Below are 22,631 nucleotides of genomic sequence, written 5' to 3'. Positions count from 1 at the left end.
ATGCCTCTGGCACAGCAGATCTACTGATACAGCAAGTTTTGCAATGAAACAGATGATAAGGCAGGAATTTTGAGATTTGCCAGTGTCAGGTCTCGAAATGTGAAACGTATTTCAAAACTCTAACCTGTAGGTGGTATTTGGAACATAGACATCCCTGGCAGGAAACTCCAGGATTTCTCTCGTAGGCCGAACTCTGCTGTCTGGGTAAAGTTTGACTTGCAGCAACTCCGGAGTTAGACAGTAATGGGGATTCTCTGGAGCTGGGGATATGTCTATCTTTAATTGAGCTGCAAGAAGAAAATGCTTTTATTAGAATAAATAGAAGTTAAATATAAATAAAAGAGCATGTTCTTGCTTTGTTTCTTCAGGTTAATAGCCTATACGCTAATTTCATAAATAATTATAAATTACAGCCAAGGTGGAATTGTTAAAAACAAATAACAGTGAATCAAACTGATACCTACGGCCACTGGGGTACCAAATAAGAACCAACAGAAAAGACACATCTTAACAAGTCCCAAACGCTGTTCTCATAGACAAGTTGGGGAAATACCATAAGGCTGCTGTGAGGCCCAACTACTGTTAAAAACAATGTTCAAAGTAACATCAGGTATCTTGCCTATCAAACCAGAAGGATACATCAGGAGTTGCTGAAAGCTAATCTGCAGTAAGATTATTGAATATTTTCCTTAGCAAGTCAGCTGGCAGCACTGATAGCACACTGTTTGTTGATGGATGGCACTAAGGCTGGAACAACTGTGAAAATTTACAAGAGAGTTGGAGAAATGGCATGAAATGACTAAGGTGAGACATAAGAAAGAGCAAAGAACTTATATTAAGAAGTAGATGCCAAACATACAAATAAAAAAAAAAAAAACGCATGGATCAATTCTGTAGAAAAGGGCTGGGTAACAGCAGTGACAATAAACCGGTGTCCAGAAGAAAGCTACAAAGATTCCAAGAGATTACAGTGCATGCGTAAGACACTGGAGAGAAATTCCTCTGCTTCACTGGGCATGAAGTCTCAGGAGGAGCAGCACACCCATTTAGAGCACCGTGCTTGAAGAAAAGTGTGGAAAAAGAAACTCTAGCAGAGAGTAACAGGCAATTTTACAATCACAACCTCCGAGAAAGAGTTGGAAAGCACTCAAGACTGTTTAGGCTACAAAATGGAGGCAAATAAGAGTGAACTAATAACAGTATTCAAGTACTTGAAAGGTTGTGATCACTGCTCTGAGGGCACAACAGACCATAATCAGATTAATTCGCAGCAAGATACTTTGGCAAAGTTTTCTTAATACCTAACCTCACTACAAGGACAGCTGAGTGCTGGGAGAGATGACCTGAGGAAGCAGTCAGACTGCTGTTGCTGGAGCTTTTTAAGAACAGGTTAAGTAAATATTGTCAGGAATAGCACAGGTCAGGGACCAGGGATGTTTCACTGCTGGTGTGCCAGCACTTCTATTTCCCCTGCTCAAACAGGGGTGGAGTCTGTTCCTATTAACCTAGTGGGAGCCAGGAGAGAGATCTCCTCTCAGCTAGAGAGAGATTCTACTCTGGAAAACAGAGGTTCCTCAGCCCCTGCTGGGTTTAGGGCACCGGGGTTTGTATCCTCTTCTCACAGACGCTACTTTCAGTATGACAGGAGCTGCACAGACACACATGCCAGAGAAATACCTGCCAAAATGCCATCTTTAGTGCTCGTGGTCTATCAGGGAATGTTGTCAATGACTTCTTAGGGTTTTTTCATCTGCTTACTTATAAGAACTGAGTGGCAGTCGGGAAGGACTAACCAAATATTTTAAGACGTGAGCCAAAAAGATCTTGTTCACTACCTGTGATAGGTCTCAGTCTCCGTAACACCGAAGACGGCCGCCTCATGTCAGCAAGAAACTTGTACAAATCCTCATCGCTCAGGCGATCACCCTCCTGTTAGATTTGGGAAGAAAATGGTTATTTACACACCCTTCAGGACTGTGAGAGAATGAATAAACCATCTAATACTACAGTCTTTTTCCTCTGATATCAAGATGTACCCTCCCAGAACAAGGTGTTAGGATTAACATGCTAAATTATAGTTCATTGCTCCATCCTTTTTTCCTTATTAATCATCATGACAGCTGCTGGAACTTCTCATTGAAAACCTTTTCTCTCCCCATCAATATTATCTTTTTCAAAATTGAGAATGGCTGTTAAAAGATTTCCCCAAAATATCCAAATTTTAGCAAGTATAATAGTTTGAAAAAGTATCAGTCATTCAGGTAGTGATCCTCATTCCTTCTCCTCTGCCTTTTCCTTGGTATGAGTCTAAAATAATCTTTCTTTTCAGGAGAAGTGTTAAGAAATGGTGGGAAGTAGAGGGAACCTGTTGTGAGTCTTCCTTGTGCCACATTCCAGTAGCTCAGAATTTCATTAATTTTGGAAACATTATAGAAAAAGTGACTCTGCCACCCTCTAACTATGCAAAAACAGAAGATATCTGATAATAAAGGTAATAATCACAATATGAAAAAAGAAGCCAATGGAAGGAGAAAAAGTGGGGCTAGTTTTCAATTAATTGTACTCAACAGGAGAAAAGGAAGGCAAAAAATAAAAGATACAGAAGAATTAGAAACTTAAAATCTTAAATCAATGTTTGGCAATTTTTAAAGGACAAAATGATAAAACAAGCTGTTTCAAAGTTGTCAAATGAACAATCTTGACAAAGTAAATAAACATTTATTTTTTTACTTTCTGTATCTTGGGTGAACACGTTACAGACCTGGAAACAGCCTAAAAGTAAAAGGAAGTTCCTGCGCTGCTCTGTGTCATTGAGACCCCAGAGACGCCATTGCCAGGGCCCAGTTACGGTCATACTGGTTTCAGGAAAGCACCAGAGCCTTGAGCCACCCTCCACTTACATGGTTTGCACCATGATAACTTCATGGCCTTGATGACATATCTCCTTATTTACTCTACTGTATTTAAAGAGCAGACTTTGGATGGCTACCCACAGTGAAAGTGGCAGGCAACCAAAACAATCAGAAAAAAAAAAGAGAGCTTAACCAGCTTTCAATATATAGCACCTAAATCTTTGTATGCCCAATAATTGAGAATCTATCCAAAAATACCTGGTTGCTCACTATTAAATCCCTTTTTATACACAAAGGTGACATTCAAATAACAATTTTCCTGCATTAAGCAAATCTTAGCAAAAATTAATGAACTGAAACCATTTTCTACACTTAACTAAAATTTTTATTCTGTTTAAAATCACATTTTCTGCTACTTCTCAGGAAAATCCAAAGCTCTGGCTAAGAAGAGCTGCCACTCAGCAAAGCAGCACTGGAAGTGAAACGCTTTGTTTTTTCAGGCATCCCTGGATTAACATGCTAAATATTATTTAAATGTGTCCAGGGAACCAATACCAACCTCAAATCACATTGACGAACCTGGTTCTGAGCCTGCTGATGTTTCAACGGGATTCTCTTATCACTCAGTGAAACCAAAGGAGTCAGCTGAACATCATGACAAAGGCTACACGACTCCTAGACTAGGACGAATATCTGGACTACTTTTTGGCATATACTAACCCAAAGAAGTTATCCTCAGTTTTTGTGAACTTGCTTCTATGAGCGTTTCTCTAAATATGTTGACCAGAACTTTTTTCGAATGCATGTCAGATATTCTCCTGATATTCTGGTATCTCCTGGGGATACTCAGTTCTATCAATATTAGTTAGCATAGTTAAGTCACTATGCCACAATGACACTTCATCATTTGAGTCATAAACAGATAATAATTTCAAATTCCATAATGTAATTATTCATAGTAAATTTATTGAAAGAATCCACCAATTGACTGTCGACCTACTGCTGGCAGAATTAAGCACATGACATAATAAACTCACTGCATGCTGTTCAAAGATATCCCGTGATTGGGGAAAAGACGTTACACACACTGAAAGCATCACAAATTAATCATTTCGGTCTAAACTGGCTTCACACAATCAAATTGCTCTGTCCAAGGAATGACTCCTTAATTAGATAACTTCATACAATACCTGTTTGAAAAAGTTTGTCACTGTCAGAGTAGCTGGTCTAAAACTGGTCAAGTTGCAAGCCTCATCCCCACTTGTGGTTCTCTCTAACGAACGCCTCCCAACAATACTGGAATTCCGTCTCTCTGACCACGATCCTTTACGTTCTTCAAGAAACAAAACATAAAAAGTAGGAGAAATTAAAAACAAAGAGAGGAAAAACAATTGTCCAAGAGCCTACTTGTTTTCCAACCAGGATTTTCTACACAAGAAAGTAGTTGCTGCTTTTGGAAATTATGCAATAAGAGGTGGTTATGCTAAAGCAATCACAGTCGGGAGGCATTGGGAGGCTGTGAAGCACAGCTGGCTCCTGCTCCTCTCCCAGCAACCTCACCCCACTGCCTTACTGCTATTATAAAAGTGGAGATTTATGTATTTCTCTTGCTCTGAAAGATGATGAAGTTGGCAGTTCTGGGGATGCTGAAGAGCAGTTTCAGATAAGCTGTGTGGTTCACAAAGATTAATCCGCTCCTTTGGAAAATGTTCATCAGCCTGTAACATGCTCCCAGTCTTAGAAGCCTGGTTTTAAATAATATAACAGATGGTTTGCTTGTAAAATCCTTGAAAGATAAATCCATTTGTTATCATGGACTTTTCTGTTTTACTTCAACCATGACCCAAAACTATCAGCAGGCCTCAGGCAGCGGGAGGAAAGTGATAAAAGGAGCGATGGAAGATACGGGGCATGAATCAAAACTCCAGTAAACTCTGGATTTGTCTGCATTCCCTCAGGCAGACGCCAGATACAGTACCTCCTGTGCCAACTTCACCTTCCGTGGAATCTCTTTCCAAACTTCCAGCGCTGCTCACGATGTTCATTAAATGAATGGCCGTCCAGGCAAAGGGCATTCGATACTTGCCCAGTCTTTGGCAAAACTGTTCTGCCTGGCATTTCAGTTTTTCCAACTTTTCCTTATTCTGTGAAGAAAATTATTCAATCCAAGTGATTAAAAGGAGAAGAACAGGACCAAAGGTTCATTTAGCAAAATCACTAAGTAACAGTGGCATCTTATTTTAACCTGCAATGATTTTGTGCCTCAACAGCACCTTCTAGAGGAGGATCACCAAGTGTGAAGCTTCACAAAGCTGCCATCCAGCCAGCAGTATCGGCCACAGACACCTCGGGAGTTGGAGCTCTTGAGCCTCCCAAATTGTGTGTAAACTCCAGTGAGCTCATCTGACCGCCGCTCTTCCACGAAAAAGCTGAATTTTACTCTGACAAGTCTGAAATGGTCTTTCTTAATGTGATCTTATGCAGCAGGTGTTGTATAGGAAACATTCCTCAAAAAAGCAGTATCGTACTCATTTTATTGAGGAAAAGGGAAAAAAGCAAAGGTCTTTTCCATAATTCTGTACATTAAAGAGTACATTTTTGCTTAAGAAAGGTTGTTATCTACAAGACTTTAAGAAGTCCCCAGACAGGGGGCTGGATAAAAACAGTAAGACCTCTCCTGCTCACATTCTTCTAGTTCAGGACACATTTATGCCCCTTACTGAAGGAGATCTTGAAAAATCACCTTTTCACCTCCATTCCCAAGCACCATGCAAATCTAATTCCAAAATATCACTTAGGCACATGTCAACTTATTGATCACAGGAAATGTAGGTTTTTTTACTTTTGTTATCTATATATGTGAGATAAAATCTATCCATTTTTCATATTGTGGTACAGTGATACAAACACAGAGATAAACAAAAAATGTGAACTTCTTCAGCTAAAAATATACTAGAGCTTCAGGAAGGAAAAACTTTGTTAGAGTTTGATCAAAACTAACGAATGAACAGCCCAGTTTCTTTGAAAAAAGCACAATGGAAAGACTCTTGGTCCCAGGAATGGCTGGCATCTGTTTTTTCCCCTTCATGCAGTCCTCACTGTTACCTTTTAATGTTCACTTGGCTCAACCCAGTTAATTGTACATTAAATGAGGAATCATTTCTGAGGCTCAAAAGCACCGTTTCACGTTCTATGTATGCAAGGTTTCCTTTTCAAGCTCTCTTGTACATCTTACAAGCTGGAGTTGTAAAATAACATATGTAGCTCCAGTAACAATAAAATCCATTATTTGCTATTCTATAGCCATGTCATGTTGGAGAAAAACAAAGAGCAGCCCATGGGGGAAAAGACTGAGGAAAGGTCAGTCCAGGTGCCACTCAATTCTGCACATCCTCACAGTATTCCTGGGTGTTTTTCAACCTACCAAACCTGCAATTCCCACCCAAACTCTGATCCGCTTCAACGAGCAACCAGCTGCCAACTGCAGGGAATAAGATTCTTCTCTGTGGTGAAACCTCTGCTTTTAGTCCCGAGCAAAGGGTTTCTACAGCAAGGAGCATTGAAACACGTGGGAAAGACAAAAAAAATCAGTCAAACCAGGGCAGGTCCGTGCCATCCGCTGCACTTCGGAGGATGATGCCCAAGCTGCTGAAGGCCGGAGTTAAATGGATGTTGTCAATGAAAAAAACAAACGCTGAAGTATAAAAATTTAAAATTATCCTTGCTTTATGGAAAAAGGACAGGTTCATCCTGCTGTTGAGTGTGGCCCTTCTTTACAATATTAGGAAAAAGAAAAATCAGCAGAAAATAGCAGGAAAAAAAAGAACCCGAAATGCACTGCAATTGAAAATGGGGCCTGATGGAGAATCTCCTGTTAACATATTTCATCTGCTTTACAATCCTTCCAGAGGAAGGCAGAGGTTCTGTGATGGAGTTAAGCTGCAGAAGCAAGGGAGAAGTTGAAACTTTACTGCAAATTTGCACCAAAGGCCGCCTCCACTTGACCCAGATAAAAGCACACGGCTGATCCTGTGGGACAGAGAACTAGCAGATGGACCTCGATGGTAACCACACATCTCGCCCATCAGTTACAAAAACAGATCAGCTTCAACAGCTGGATCAGGATTCAAGGGTCTTTGACTCTTCCTTGGCCTTTAGAATTTGACCAGATTCTTAATTAAAAATGGATCATTTTAACAGCAGGAACAGCATCAATGGCTGTTAAGTTCCAAAGTGAAAAAAAAAGTATGTTTAATTAATTTATAACAAAATGTCTTAAAGCATTTACACCCAAATTTAATCAAAACTTTAAAAAAATTCTTACCTTTGCTGCATCAGATTCTTTAAAAATCATATAAGGCTCTGCACACTCCCCAATATCTCCCTGCTGTAATACTTTTTCCAGCTGAGAAGGGAAAATGAACCATTTTAAGGACATGCATCCAGCAAGGCTTGTTAAATTAAACACCAGGAAGCAAACACATTCTTTCCAAAGAGAGAAAGCTTGATTTTCCTTTGTGAGACAGGGAACAAGTGCTGCCCTCACATCGTCAAAACCATGCAAGTTCCCAGATCTCCAGCTCTAACTTAATCACAAGTGTAAAATGTAGCTTCAATGGGAGCATATACTACTTCACTTTGGTTTGATTTATCCTAGAGCCACTTTCAGCTCGTTTTTGAGGTCTTGGAGACATCTTACACTGTCTTCAGCATCATCATTTTCAGAATTCTGTTCTTATTTCTGTTCTCCATATTAAGGACCCATTGCAGCAGCACAAAAAGGTGACTCAGACATGCTCAGCTAAAACAAGCACTATTTTAAATTAGTGTGTTTTCAAATCAAATAATGAAATAACCAAATAATTAAAGTCAGTCAAAGACCTGATGCTTGCTTCTGAAGTCTTCATGTATCACCCCATTTCTGATAGAAACACCTTCCTTATCACACAGATGAAGACTGTTTCTTTAGAAGCATCCTGGCCCTCCCGCCCACGCCTGTTACTGTGCACACGCTGTTATTAGATTATTAATAGAACATCTTTAAACTTCTCCCATGCTTACAAAGTGCCATATTAATAGAACTCCACGAGACCACCACAAGACAAAGAAAACTACTTTCCATCAAATCTTGCACTCACAGTTTATGCCGGCAAGACCAGCTGCCTGAAAAGCGGTTTCCTAGTGAGTGAAAATCCACCCTCCTATAAGGCACACTATGCATCTGTCTTATTATCCCTGACTACATCCTTTTCATTATCAGATCAAAAAACCACCTAAGCCACCAGCTCCACTTGGATCACTGGTTTCACAGGCACTAATGTGCAGACACAAGCTCTTTCAGACAGATCCTCATCTCATAAATATGGGGTTCTCTCTTCCTCATATCTTGTAAAAATCAGGCGAGGGGATACATGTGCACAGCCAGAACACGATGTTCAGAAGGAATGCAGACAATTGTACCAAAAAACAGAGATCACAATATGCTCCAACACTACTGAAAGCCTTGTTCTCACCTGGGACTGCCTTAATTCATTTGCAAAAGCTTATTACTCATACAAGAAGCAGTTTGCACTAACGTCAGCCCACGGGGTTCTCAAGATGATGGAACCCCTGCCTGCAAACTGAAAGCATGTCTTCAACTCCTCTTTTTACTATGGGATGATTCTTACACAGAGACCAGCCAAAAAGGCTGACTGAAATGCCAGTCCGAACTCCTAACATTTGTGCACTCATTGAATCAAATAAAGGGGAGAAGATAAAAGTTATCTTTGTATACTTTATTCCAGGAGTGACCAATGTCCTGTTTTATTTCAGCTATGGATCTCACTCTCTTAGCAATTCCAATTTTTAAAGACATTTGAAAATCTGGTTTAAGGGCATATATCATTTTTGAAATGAGATTCAGATCAACATATATTTTAAATCACTCACTTATCTATAATCTGAAGGAGTCAGCACATTGTTTCATATGAACACCAAGGTCAGGCCCCAGAAAGCTCCTGTGTATCAAGCAAACTTTTGTGCTCTTTTTGGTTTTTCAATAACATAACAATTTATATCTCTACTGAACTGTTTCTCTTACAAAGGAACTCAACGTACTGAGTGAGAATCTCTGAAATGAAACAGAATTCTGTTGTTCCAGTGTTTATGCTTTTGAGAACAGAATTCTACTCTCGAAATGAAAATAAGAAGACAAGCAGTCAGACAGATTTGGGGTTATTTTATTTTAAATAGAAAACAAGAGACAATACTAATAATTCAAATTTTTCTGGTATTTCTTACCTTAATTACCAGAAAGACATCTTGAGAGGGATAAGTGATGGAAAAGATGGCAGATCTGGCCAGCGTGGATATAGCAGCAGGGGGGACGTGGGGACGAAGCATTCCCTTCATTTGTTCAGAGTTTAAATCAAAGTAGAAATTTTCTGAAATCTAAGGAAGAAGTTGGGTAGCTTCAAGCATTAGTTATACTTTTTATTTTTGGTAAGCTCTTCACAAACACAACAAACAATTTCAAAATATAAGGAAAAAACTACCAACAGTGCCTCCTTTCAAACCATGGATGAAAAGGAAAAAGAAAAAGCCTTTTCTTTGAGGAATCAAGGCAGAACAGTAGGAAAAGAGAAAGGAAATGGAGCAAACAATACACATTACCGACAAAGTTTCCTCCACCTCCTGTAAGGTAGGGAGTTCCAGTCACAGGACTAGGAAATACAATTGCTATGTGAACTGAAAATACCAAAGGATCAAAATAAAAAATGTTCTTTAAGATAACTGAAAGAAAAAGCAAAACATCCTGCAGGGGAGACAGTGAAACCACCTGCGCCAAAACACCAAATCTCAAGTGTATCAAGGCTTCAAAGACAAAGTGGATGTGAGCTGGTTATCAACACCAGAGGTCACTAAAGAACTGATTACATGAAAGAAAAAAATGGAATAATGAGATGATAAAATTGGCTTATGAAATGTGATTTAAATATTAAACAAAGTTCACATAATATTCCACATACTCTCATCTACATAACTTAAAACTTAATGCATTAAATTCAAGTCTTAAAGAGATAAATGTCAAAATGCATATTTTTAACATTTTTCTCTCTACTACTGCTAATATCTTGAATTAGGAAAACTAAGAGACTCTTCAAATATTAAATACAGAACATAAATAGGAGAATAAATGTATTTTGCATTTCCTATAACTTCGATCTTGAAAAGACTGCTCAGTTTTGTTTTGATTTTAGCAGTTTTAGCACGTATGACTTTCTTGTGCATTATTAAAATGTTACTTGGACACATACCACGCTGAATCATGGAAAAGAGATTAAGAAAGTCATAAAAACTTAATCTAAATAAAAGGTTTCAGTTACTTAAGTTCCCTCTGGGGAAGAGACTTTTGAAAGCCAAGATTGGACTATATATATATATTCTGATTTCAGGCACTCACATATTAGATAATATTTTTAGAAAAGTGGTTATCCTTCAACTGCTTTACTAAGCAGAGGAAGAACACACAAGATGGTTCATGAAATGTCTTCATCATTCTTCCAACCACCAGTATGTCACTGCCTTCGTAGAGGTTTGTTTCCAGAATTAATTCCCCTCCGTTGGTTTTTTTTTTTAAATACAGGTTTGTAATGCTTCAGTGGAAATGTCATCACTCAAGTAATTAAAAACCTACCTTTTTCTTTTCTTTAACATCGTACAAAGCCAAACTTGCAAAAATGGGCTCAATTTCTATTTCAAATCTTGAAAGAAAGAAACATATAAGATCAGTTGACTTGCGTTCAGTAAGAAAGGCAAATCTATCCTCCTCCCCAAGTCCCCCCTGGGTAAGGTGACACTAAACAGAGATGTCAGGAACAGCTGAGCAAACCTATGGGCTTGTTCCTAGTGAAAAGGGGGGGGTCTCCGTCCCCAATTTCCTGTCCTGCTTCCTCCGCACTGCCCCTGTTCCCTTCCACCAGGACACGCCCTGGTGCTCCCTGGACCTTCTAAAAGCCGCTTCCACTCACTGACCCAACAGAAAAGTTGGGATTAGGGTCCCAGGACATGAAGCTTTTATCTTCTTCAAGTGTCATCTGAAAGCTAAGCAAAGCAACCTGATAGCTTCTGTAGAGGGAGAGGAATAATTAATTGGGATAGCTGGGCCACTTGGCTCCTCTGATTACCCTGAGCAGCTGTCCTACTGCTAATTTACCCCGCTGACCTGTTGATAAGGTGAAACAGCCAGCAGCTCCTCTCAGCATTGCTGACCAGAAAGCTCCTTCCTCTGGAGAGTCAGGGACAGCTATTTTGGCAATTTCCAATATTTGTCAGAAAATACCAATAGCTCAAAACCTCTCTCAGGTTTTCAGAGTAACAGTTATCAAGTAGTAATGCTAACTGAAACACTTCCAATGAAAACGCTAACCTACCAAATAGAGCTAACGTTATTTTAAAATCACCCAGGAAGTTAAAGGAATTTAAAAAAAACATTAAAACCTGCCTCTACACCAAACTCAGCAGGGGCTAAAATGCCATTCTCCTGTCTGCACAGCCTCCCATGTAGTTAATACCCGATCCACAGTGGGACACCCCCACACACCCCATCCTCATGGCTTTTCAGCCTGCAACTCTTTCTACCATCAAACAGATATTTTCCTGAGTTTTGCACTAAAGGTGAGTTTAACCTGAAAATAATCATGATTAGGTCATCTTAGCCTTCTCTCTGGGGAGAAACTATGAAGTTCTTTTTGTGCCACTAAGATAGTGCAAACTCAGACACTCGCTGTTACAACTGTAAAGGCAGCTTCAGAGATGACTGGTACACAAACAAGCATGTACTTGGGCAGATTTCCTACAAATTTACAGTCAGCAAGAGATGCTTCAATAGCAGAAATTATTAATTTCCCATTTCTGACTTATTTATGCTAAAGACACCGTCCTTTGGAGAGGAAGCTCCACTGCTACTGCATATTATGTTGTTCCAGTTCATAAAAGGCTGCAAAATCAGTTCATCTCTATGGCTATATTAGGTCCTGGAGTGCTCTGCGAGCAGGAGATATGTCCCACACATATATCTCAGTTATGAGCCACAATGTAGTCTAACTGGAGCTCTCTAATAAGAAGGGTTGACCTAACTGAGGACACAGATGATGAATACAGCAGTGTGGAAAATCAGTTTTGTACTTTATTTCTCCAAGGGAATAACAGTAAAATTTTACCTTGTGTTATTAGACAAGAGTTATAGGCAATGAACCAGCTGCAGGTAACCCTATATTCAGGAGCTCCACTTCATTAAACTTGTTTAACAGGTTTCTATTCCTCCAGCTAATGCTTGCTAAGTATATAAAGTCTTCACTCTTAAAGGGACACAGTCAAGGTTGTTGAGCCTAAACTTTGGCAAATCTTTGGTTGTCTTATGTTTTAAGGCTTAAGCATTTTTAAACTTTGTTTGTTTTTTGTTTGTCTTTTTTCCCCTACTTAAACATCCTTGTTCCAGAGCTGAACACCAATGAGTAGCCAGCTTCAGAGCCCTGAAGGAGCACGGTGAAGCACGCATGGTGGTACCATGGAACAGATACAGCTGCAGACTGGCTGAAGAGCAACGTGGAGAAAAGCCAAGGAAGGTAAATACTTTCTATATCCCACCACTAAAGAAAGTCTTGACAATAAAACTGTCTGATGCACAGCTTTGTGTAACTCATGCTTTATAGAACTAACCTTTACGCCTATGACCAACCAACCAATGTTACATCTCTTCAAGGGTAGTAAACAAGGCAGCAGTTCTATTTCAGATGCATACAGATACAATAGCAGATTTAAATTCTCAGTTTCTGTAATGCAGCTCCATTTGTTGGAGTGACACTTACTTAAGGGACAAACACTTCACCAGGAGTCTTTGGCCAAAGTGTTCTTTGGGTACTTCAGGGACACTAAGTCGTTCAATAGGCTCCTCCTGAAAGTCGTTACAGGAACAGCAATTTAGAGAGAGGACACTTGGAAAAACCACTAATACCACTATGAAGCAAGCACACGCATAACTTTTTTTTCCTAAGACACTAACACAAATTTAATCTGAGGTTTACCAGCATGATGCATTCATCAGCAGCTATAAATATGCTAAATTAAGTCCCTTTAATGTTTCTACATTATACAGGACTGCATAACCATAAAGGAAAACAAATCTTCAGAAAGTAATATATATGGCAAGACAATATGCTAAAAAATATGGATCTCATGGCTACTAAACATAGGTGATCTTAACTCCTTTAAACCCATGGCAGACTGACAATTTTCACATTCCCTATATCCTTAACTTTTTTAGCCTCACCCACACGTATGTAAAAATACCTCATCTGGTGCTGGATGTAGTGCAAAAAGCTCCTTATGCCTGCTGGACTTCCTCTGGTCTTCGTTGTGGTGGTCGATCTCTTCGTTTGGGGTTCGGTCCAGGAGGTTTGGGAGAAGGGCATCTGGAAGGGAGTTCTTCAGATCAAAAATACTGCACGCCCAGCTGCCCCGGGGAGTATCGTCAATCGACATTGAACGTCGTTTAAGGTCATCCTGAGATTCAACAAATTAAAAGCAACTTATAATGGGAACGGGACTGCACTTTGAAAATGCAACTATAAATCAGGAATTCTGTAGCAAGGTTTTGAAGGTACATTACTTGTTCATCCTGGTAACTGTTGCCATCGGGAGCTTCGTCAGACTCAAAGATCTGTTTGGGGAGCCCCTTTTGCCTCTCCTTCTGTTTGTCTAAGGTGTTGGGATTAAATCCAGTCCCCAGCTTGTGATATCTGAAAACAAAGTATTTGAAATGCATTCTTAGCATCCTTTTTGACCCCAAACCCAGGAGGAGAATTACAGAACAAGTCCAGTATTATTGGCATGGGTCCCCTCAAAGCATGAACTGCTCTCTGCAAATAGTTATTTCCAGTCACTCTCCAGTGTAGCTGGTAATAACGCAACAACCAGTATTCCAGGACTACAATGTGACTCTGTTCCACTGGAAAGCAACCCTGGCTGATGTCAAAAGCAGTATTATCACTGGCCAATTAAGGTCAGCATAAAATGTGCGATTGTGATGCCAAGCTTAAACAAGGCCAAGAACATGGAGATGGAAAGCCAGCAGTTCTGCTAGAGCAAGAACTGGCTTGGAGCAGACAATATTAACACCTTTAAAACCAAACCACCAACTTCAGGTAGGACTGCATGGAGCATAGATCACCTCTGGAAAATACACGACTTTCTGACCCCAACTAAAATGAGCATCTTCCCACGGCATCTTTATAAGCAGGACTGGGTCCTTCGGAGCTTTCCAGGGTGTAAGAGTGCTTGCTAGCAAACAGTCTGTTTACTGTTGTTGACAAAGTCAGATCTCTGACTAACAAATTTTTGGATACCCAATGGCACTATGTCTACATTTGCACACACATATGGCCAGAGCCACAGTCTCCTTACAACATGCACTCCAAGTCAGTTCCAAAAGTAGTGCTGGGGTCGCAGCTAGAATTAATTGTTTTCATCCTGCCCTGTTACTGAAGTTACCATAGGAGGATGTACAGACACGTGAAAAATATGGATGTGTTAGGAGTGAGCAATGAAAGGGTGAAAAAAAAGGAGGAAAGTATTTTTCTTGCTAGGTTATAATTCCTGAGAGCTGAACTATCTGTATAATCCTCACTAGGATGTCGGCATTTCAATCACAGCTCCACCAGCAAGTGGAAATTCATTCTACATCAGACCTGACTTCAGGGATGTCTGTGATCATTGCCACCATCAGTCTAGCATACAGAAATTACGTCATACGATTGAAATAAGAATATAGTATTGTTTTTTTCAGGCCAGTAAACTTATTTAGCTTTTTCAATACCATTAAGGTAATCACTGAATGGATGGATTTGTCTTCCCCAAAAACCATTTTGGTTACAAAGAACAGAGATGGAAATAAAGATTGTTTCCCCTGGGGATGGAGGAAGAGAGAAGGATGGCACATCAGAAGTCATGTTCTTCTAAAGCCAGAAGAGCTGGATTTTGTGTCCCAGAGCTTGTCAAATCACTTGTAACCATCTGACAGAATGGATTAAGAAAAACTTGTCACCATCCTTACAGTTCAATCCTTCCCAGCCAGGCTTCTGGGCTCTTCTTCTTCTCCAGCAGTAACACTTCTATTTCTACCCACTCCACCGCCATGACTTTATCCCAGTATAACAAAAACTGCTACAAATGCCTACGGCAGTGTCTTTCCTCCTCTGAAGGGGCAAGGAAACCTCTGACTGCAACTAAACAACCTTCAACTCACTCAGGCAGTTCCGATCTCTTTAGCTTAATGCATCCCTGACACAGAACACAACCTGCAGCTGATCTGCACAGGACAGAAAGCTCCTCTGTGCAGGAATCATGGCCAGGTATTCCAGATACCAGTGAGAAACTGAGTAGTGTGCTGGCTGGTGGGTCACATCATACGAGCCCCCTGCACCTTCTAGACTCTAGCCCACAAAGGCTGGGAGTTAATAAAGCATCTCTCTCGTGCGCATGTTCCCTCCTGGTTTGGTTTTTTTTTTTTTTCGTATGAGATTACCAACCGCAATTTTATTAGGTCACCCCAGCACTGCAAAGCATACCTTCAGCATCCCCTGAAGTGGCTCTCAGGACAACATTAAACCAGTGAATTGTAGCAAACGCCACAAGGGCAGAGCTGTAGCTGCAGTCAAGTCACTTGGAGGTGATGCACATCATACGGATCACTTACGCCTTGACAGTAGCTCTTGAACTCATCAGACTTTCAATCATCCGAGAGAGCGTATGTTCCAAGTAAAGCTACTCAGAAACCTTCCTGCTAATCTTCATAAGTTAATCAATGCATGCACAATCTCTAAACTATTAATTCGTTAGATAAATGTTGTGATAGTTCAAATATCAATAATTATTTTTTTAAATTACAGACTTTCTCAAAGTCTCTTTGGGAACAAATGAATGATGCAGAGGACACCTTATCTATTTGCTACTTGTGCTTGCACATAAATCCTACATCATTACAAAATTAATGTAATGTCTCTCTAAAAAGAGCTAAAAACATATGGAACAAATGCTGGAAGTTATTTCACTTGTTCACATTCCCTAATTTCTCTACCATTCTAAAGGAGGAACTGTTGACTACGATGGCCTAGATTTTCAAAAATGCCCCAAGGGCTTTTGACATCTGAGATCTAATTTTCAAACCACAAAGCATCATTTCAGCTAAACACAAAGCATCAGTTCAGCTGATCTGGGCAACTAAAAGCCAGGACACATGGAACCAGTAGCCAGGACAATAATTTTTGAGCCTATTCATCCCAGCTAGCCACCCTGCAAAAAATTTAAATATGAAGGCAACCTGACAAATACCACAGGGGAACTCACTTTCTGTTCACAATTGCCCAGTCTTCCGTGTAACTTCTCACACAGTCCCTCACGTGAGGGTCCATCTCACTGTTAAAAGAATAAAAACAAACATATTCAAATCACAGACATGATAACGACTCTTTAAACACACATACTGCCACTTAGGTTTGTATTTACTCTTTCGGGCATTTACAGACAAAAATTCCAGGCTCCAGTCTTGCAGGTAATCAAACCCAGAACAACTATTTCCCTTGAACGAAGTGTCACCCTGTCACCTCCTACCTCTCTTCAGGCACAGCCGACACAAGCGTTCGACATTCCCGGGGGGTGTACACGACCTCGATGTCATCGGGAGGAAACTCGAGCAGGTCTCTCAGGGGTCCGGACTCCACAGCAATGGGGTGTGTGATAAGGTAGTCCTCCAAATCGACCGGGTCCACCGCTTCTGTAAGCGGCACCTGGGAAAAAACGAGCAATGGAAGGGTCTTAAAACGGAGAGAAAGGGGAAAAAAAAAAAAATCACATGCACATATCACATATTCTACTTTGCTTTTCAAACCATCTCTTCGGCCTTGTTGAGGAAACTTGATCTAACATCAGATAATAATTAACCCTAGTGGTGTTAACCTTAGCTAATACACATTCCAAAGCTATTTTTCATGTCTTATCTTTACCCGATATTTCTATGACGCATACCATCTACAAAAAAACACAAGAAATTAATCAGTTTGCATCAAAAGACAATTCTGCATTTGTTTCCCATGCATATAACTTTGGATTTGTTTTTACCATGCTCTGATCACAAAGGAAACCCTCACCGTGATGCAAGAACCTTTTCACCCTCAGGAACGGCCCCCGGGCAGGAATCCAGAGCAGGGACTGATTTACCAAGAACTCAGGAAGCCACAGAACGCTGAAGACTAACATTATTTTGAATTAAACCACACAAAATACAACGTTCATCTACTACCAGTACAAGTTTAACTACCTCTCATCCCAGGTATTAGGACCTTTAGTGCCACAATGACTCTGCTCTAAATAAAATGGAGACTTAAAAAGCATCTTTACCGGGCACAAGGAATGACTGAACACACGCAAGAAAACAGTAGATTTCACTGGCAGTACTGATCTCACCATACTGAGATTTGTCTAGATGCATGAAAAAATATGCATAAACTGGATACATACATTGCATAACTATGTATTTTTACATATGTATATTATATAAATACTTACATATATTCTGATGTGAGATCATTATACTATGAGGCTGTGCATAAACAGACATTAAGAAAATGAAACAGTAGAAACGAGTTTTGAGGAACCTGTCTCTACAGCAACTGACAGATTTCCTAGAATTCCCTGGCACATCCCAGTGAGGCTGAGTGGTTTAACATGAGTCACAAAAACACATCAAAATTCAGCGAGTTTTCCTACTCCTTCCTCTTTCCTGTTGTCCAGATGATTTCTGTGGGATAGGGAATGATTCTGGAGCTTGTCTTCTGTTGGAGCTGACTCTAACATTTACCACTTAAGTTTTAAATGTCCTTCTCAAAAAAAAATGCTATACCAACCACAAATTCCAGTTTTTAAACTTCTATTGCCAAACAGTTTTGAAATGAATCAACTTTTTATCCAAGGAAAAAGAGTTGGCTAGAGCAGAGGGTAATGAAATAATCTCTTCTACTGCAGCCAACTTCAATGAATACTGCAATTTTCTTAAAATACAGAAGGCAAAGCCTTCAGCAGAAAAATGGCATGACTGCAACAAAATCGGGTGAGTTGGACCAGATGACTTTGTGAGAGATAAGAATCTGGTCCACCAAAAAAATAGGATATCTAGAAACTCAGTATTTAGTTCTACAATTTAGGTAAAAGATACAATTTAATTCCTCTGTAAAGAAATGCACCATCATCACCATCTATTTAACTCTGACCTCATAACATTTTTTCCCCTTCTAATCCTGAACTCTTGAAACAAACTTCAAGTATGTGATTTGGAGAACTTTTGAACATACAAACCAGATACTTTTAACTGTTTTCATCACTGCAAAACTCGCAATGAGCAGAACTTGTCATTGCTCTTTCCCACATCACAGTTAACATGTCATCACCTCACACTATCGGTTTCTGACAGACAGACAGACCAGCTCCATTTGGCACTAGATAAGTGAAGTGTGATAGTTCATTACTGAGGAATTGCTAAAAGTGGATGCTTTTTTTTCCAGAAAAGCTGCTGCATAATACTACTGCTACTTTGCATGCATTTTATCCTTTCCACCAAGAAACCTCAAATCCAAAGAAAAGTAAGAACTCAGCAATGGAGACTCCTTGCAAATTAAGATGAAAATAAAATCAGTAGGAAAAAGCCAGAGGGACATTGTGTGGCAGAGGTGCTGGGCAAAGCGCCTACTCTGGTCCTGCCGTGCCCAGTCTAGAGCCCCATCCAGAGCGGGACACTGACAGCACAGTCACTGGGAGGCCAGAGGGTTAAGGTGGCCTCAGAGGGCGACTTAAAGCTGCTTAACTGACCCTATTTTTAAGCCCTAACATTTTAAGACTGACTTTGATTCCTCTTGTTGACCTCCCTCCCATACTAGCAGCTCCAAACCTGAGGCCCCTTCCAGTGCATTTGCTCAGCAAAACTGAGGTGACCATGCAAGTGTTGTGCTTCGGTCTACATGAACTCGTTTACCTGTGCATCTCCCCAGGCTAACAAAGAGGAACCTCTTCCTCATTCCCTCCGATCTCTCTAATCCCTTCAGCCTGATAAACATTAGAAAATTACAGCAGACAAGGAAAAGACTCTGTATTAATGCAGATTTAAGTGGGACATGCGGGACTGAGCAGGAGCAGAGACTGTCACTGCCTCAAACATGTTTTCCCATTCCTGGCATTTTTACATCTCAAATTTCACTTGTCCAAAACACCACTGTAATGTATTGGACAAAAGATAAATGAGCTGGCCACGACAGTAAAACCCGAATCACTAGTAAAACCCTAATCCCGCAAGGCGAGCAGTGCTTATGGGGCTGCCCAACACCAAGTCCTGGGCCTGCATTCCAGGGCTTTCCAAGCCCTTCGTACACCTCAGGATGAAGGCTGCACTTCACAATTTTCCAGTTTGTTTCTCTGGATAACTATTGTACCATGAAGATGTAAACAAACATAAAAGTCAAACCCAGAAGCCTGTATTACACTCACCATCTGTGCAGCCAGAAATACTGTCTAGCACCTGAGTAAACAGGCCCAACATAAATTCATGGTTATGAAGAGGAACTACTTCGTGTCAGCCTATTGGCAGCTAAAAGGCAAGCACATTATTTTAAGCTTTAGATATTTGTGGGGGAAGAAGTGATGAAAGAGCAGGAGGAAATAAGCATGAACAAACACACCAAGAGGAAAATGAACCCAAATGGTGTCCCAGTGTCTGAAGTGAACCACGACAGCTCCTCTCACGGCTCTCACTGCTGATGATTTAATTTCTCCTCCGTCCTGCATCCCTCTGAAGTTGTGGATGAGACCAAGAACAGATGCAGTGTGCAAGGGGCTATTCCCATGTTATCTGCAACCTGGCCAAAGTCAGCCGGTATCATCATACAAATCCATCAGACCGAATACACCCACCAAAGGAGTTCAGATAAGGACCAGGTTATCCACTCACATCACCCGGCCTCAGTGCTGACCTCAGTGCTCACCTCCGAGTCTCCGGGCCTGGCTTAACTCCTCGTGGCACCAGCAAAAATAACAAGGCACCCAACAACCAAGTCCCACAGCCTATTAGGATTGTGGCACTTTCTTAGTTTACAAAAGTTTCACCCTTTTCCTTGTGTGCCACTCTGATGTACAGCTGATCTCCAGATTATCACAAGAACAGCAAGTCCCACTTTCAGCTGCACATGAAAAGGTTTTGAAGTCTGCTGCTGCAGGAGCGAGGGAACAGCTGAGGAGCTGTAAAGCCGTCCTTCTCCCACAGCCCGGCTTGCTGGGAGGCTGCAGGGAGCTGCATCTTGCTAGCGACACACAATCTTCATCCCGCTTCCAGGAAAGGTCTTTTTGATTGCCCCCGACAGCTCCTGGGAAGCAACAGTAAGTGCCTCCTCCACAAAACATAGCCGGCTTTTCTTCCTCAGACTTCCAAAGGCAGGGGGACAATTTCAGCCAAGTATTTGCAAGCATGCAGTCCACCTACCAAGGGGGTAATAATAAACCTAACGGGAATGCTGGAGTGCTATGGTGAGAAATCATTGACAGGGTGTCCATTTCTTCTAACAGTTTATTAATGCCCTCTGGAAACTGCAGCTGTACAGGAGCTCTGACCATCTTCCCAGCCACGACCATGGAATAATCTACATTAATGGCAAATACACACTAAAAATATGCAAAGGGAAGCCTGCTCTCAGAATCACGATTGCCACTCTTTTAAAAAATACTCCTTGATTTTGTATGACCAGTAATTAGAGAACAAATTCTGGATAATCTTTCAGATAATTCCTGAACACAGTTTTCACTCAGTCTTTACCCCATGGCACTGTGTGAGCCCCCAGCTCACTCAGGGCATGCACTGTTCTGGTGCTAATTATTAAAACGAACAGGACTACATGGGAAGGAAGGGGCTGCTGGGTGTGAATAGTTGGGGCATAACCCGCTCCCTGCCCATGTAAACACCAAACACAATTACTGATAAACTGGAAGTACAGAAGAAATCAAACAGGATTCTCTTTTTCAGACTTACAGAGCCCAATTACCCCAAACTAAACACAACACTTGCAAATAACAGTTCTGCATATGTCCTTAACCTGACCGTAGACACACACTCTGTCAGCTTAACTAAGACACCAGCCTGATTGATTTGGCTTATACAAACTATTTAACGCACACATTCTGTAGGTGCAGCTGCGTTGTTGGAGTTACAGCTCTCAGAAGCTGCGTTATGAAACCCTATTTCACACGTTTACAGTTCTCCTGCAACAGGGACAGTCAAGCTTTCTTCTTTAAGGCTCTGTTATTCTTCACTGTTATATCCCCTTAAAAGCTTGAAAATAAAATTTCGTTTCCTATTGACTTTGTCCTTCTCTAGACAGCAAACATTGTATTTTGCTGTAGTTTTAGTGCACCACTAGCCCAAACATGTCTCTCTCCCATTTATTTCCTTATTTTGAGCAGCAACCTGTATCATCATCATCAGTTACAAAAGACAAATCTTTGCAAATCTGGCAAGGGGGACAGGAGCCCCTGCTGGGGGACATGGCATAACTCCATGGAAGGTAAAGCAAACCCCATTTGCTTTAGCCAAGCATCTCTCCCAAGGACGACAGTAGCAAAGGGCTAATGTGGAGCAAAAGCTATGCCCGGGGCACCACATTGCAAAGCTCACAGCTTATTCCACCTCACCAAGGAAGCAAGAAATAAAATGCAAAGGTCAGGTTTGTATTAGACCTGCTCTGTTGTGGCATTTCTGAGAACAGACCAGCACAAGCAGCTCCCTCATCTGCCGAACAGACCCTCCGACAATCAGGACTTTTCCATCATGCTCATGGAATGACCAAAAGACAAATATTTAATTAATCTGCCATTTAATTAGCTATCATTGCCTTAACAGCCTCCCTCTTCAGTCTGCTGCCTTACTGACCCAATTACACCTACACGAGGACCTGAAAATAAAAGGTCTGCATTCCTAGGCACTGTACAGAGCTCAGGAGGGGATCAGAGCAGCAACCAGGGCAGAAAAAGGAAAAATTATTATCTCCATCTCTCAGACACTGGCGGGAGCACAGAAGAAGGCCTGCGTAGGTCACTGCTGTGTGCCCTGATGTCCACAGGCACTCAGATGTTTGTCTGAAGGACTTTCATCTATCCATTCCCTACAAACAGCAGGGCAGAGGGGTATTTCTAGATCCTGTTCCAGAAGTTTGTTGTCTAATTGACACGTGTTGTACTGAGCGTCACAAGTAGTCTCATGGGACACGTCCTAAGCAACACACTCAGATGTCAGCTATGATTCTGCAGACTCTTCCAGCTCCTGTATGCCAGCATAGCCATGAAAAGCACCACTGCCCTCGTTCCCTTTTCCCTTCCTCATCTCTGCCCTCCCAAGATCCTTTTTCTCACAGGGGGACAATTCTAAATGGTTATGATGTGATGGCTTGGTAGGATGCATCTGGCACAACACGGATTCGAACCCAAGTTGCTCATGGCCTAATCCAAGACAAAATTTCTTTTTATCTAAAATGAGCTGCATAATTCCCAAGGGCAGAGACCCAGTCTCTGTGAGGACCACTGTACAATTTGCGGCTGTCAAAATGATGATGGCACGGACTGGAAGGTTACACCTCCTGGGCAGAATTCCCTATGAAGATATTGTAAGGGACCTTGAAAAATTTACCTTGCAGAGCTCCTCATCTCAGAGAG

The 22,631-nt window shown here is 41.0% G+C and overlaps 1 protein-coding gene across 15 annotated transcripts in view; it reads right to left on the bottom strand.

Annotated features, from left to right (window-relative positions):
• Positions 1–22,631, bottom strand: part of DOCK7 (dedicator of cytokinesis 7) — a 101,143-nt gene that overhangs the window by 61,098 nt on the left and 17,414 nt on the right. For all 15 annotated transcript variants that reach the window (XM_071810091.1, XM_071810092.1, XM_065841695.2 and 12 more), the window contains exons 3-14: positions 16,503–16,678; positions 16,239–16,307; positions 13,504–13,633; positions 13,185–13,397; positions 12,704–12,789; positions 10,531–10,597; positions 9,135–9,284; positions 7,177–7,257; positions 4,831–4,996; positions 4,043–4,185; positions 1,836–1,929; positions 125–287 (exon numbers count right to left, since the gene is read on the bottom strand). In XM_071810091.1, coding sequence (XP_071666192.1) covers positions 125–287; positions 1,836–1,929; positions 4,043–4,185; positions 4,831–4,996; positions 7,177–7,257; positions 9,135–9,284; positions 10,531–10,597; positions 12,704–12,789; positions 13,185–13,397; positions 13,504–13,633; positions 16,239–16,307; positions 16,503–16,678 — 1,538 coding nt within the window. The remainder of the gene's footprint in view (positions 1–124; positions 288–1,835; positions 1,930–4,042; positions 4,186–4,830; positions 4,997–7,176; positions 7,258–9,134; positions 9,285–10,530; positions 10,598–12,703; positions 12,790–13,184; positions 13,398–13,503; positions 13,634–16,238; positions 16,308–16,502; positions 16,679–22,631) is intronic.

Source organism: Patagioenas fasciata, chromosome 6 (genome assembly GCF_037038585.1).
Source record: "Patagioenas fasciata isolate bPatFas1 chromosome 6, bPatFas1.hap1, whole genome shotgun sequence".
NCBI lineage: Eukaryota > Metazoa > Chordata > Aves > Columbiformes > Columbidae > Patagioenas > Patagioenas fasciata.
This window is presented reverse-complemented; position numbering and strand designations above follow the sequence as displayed.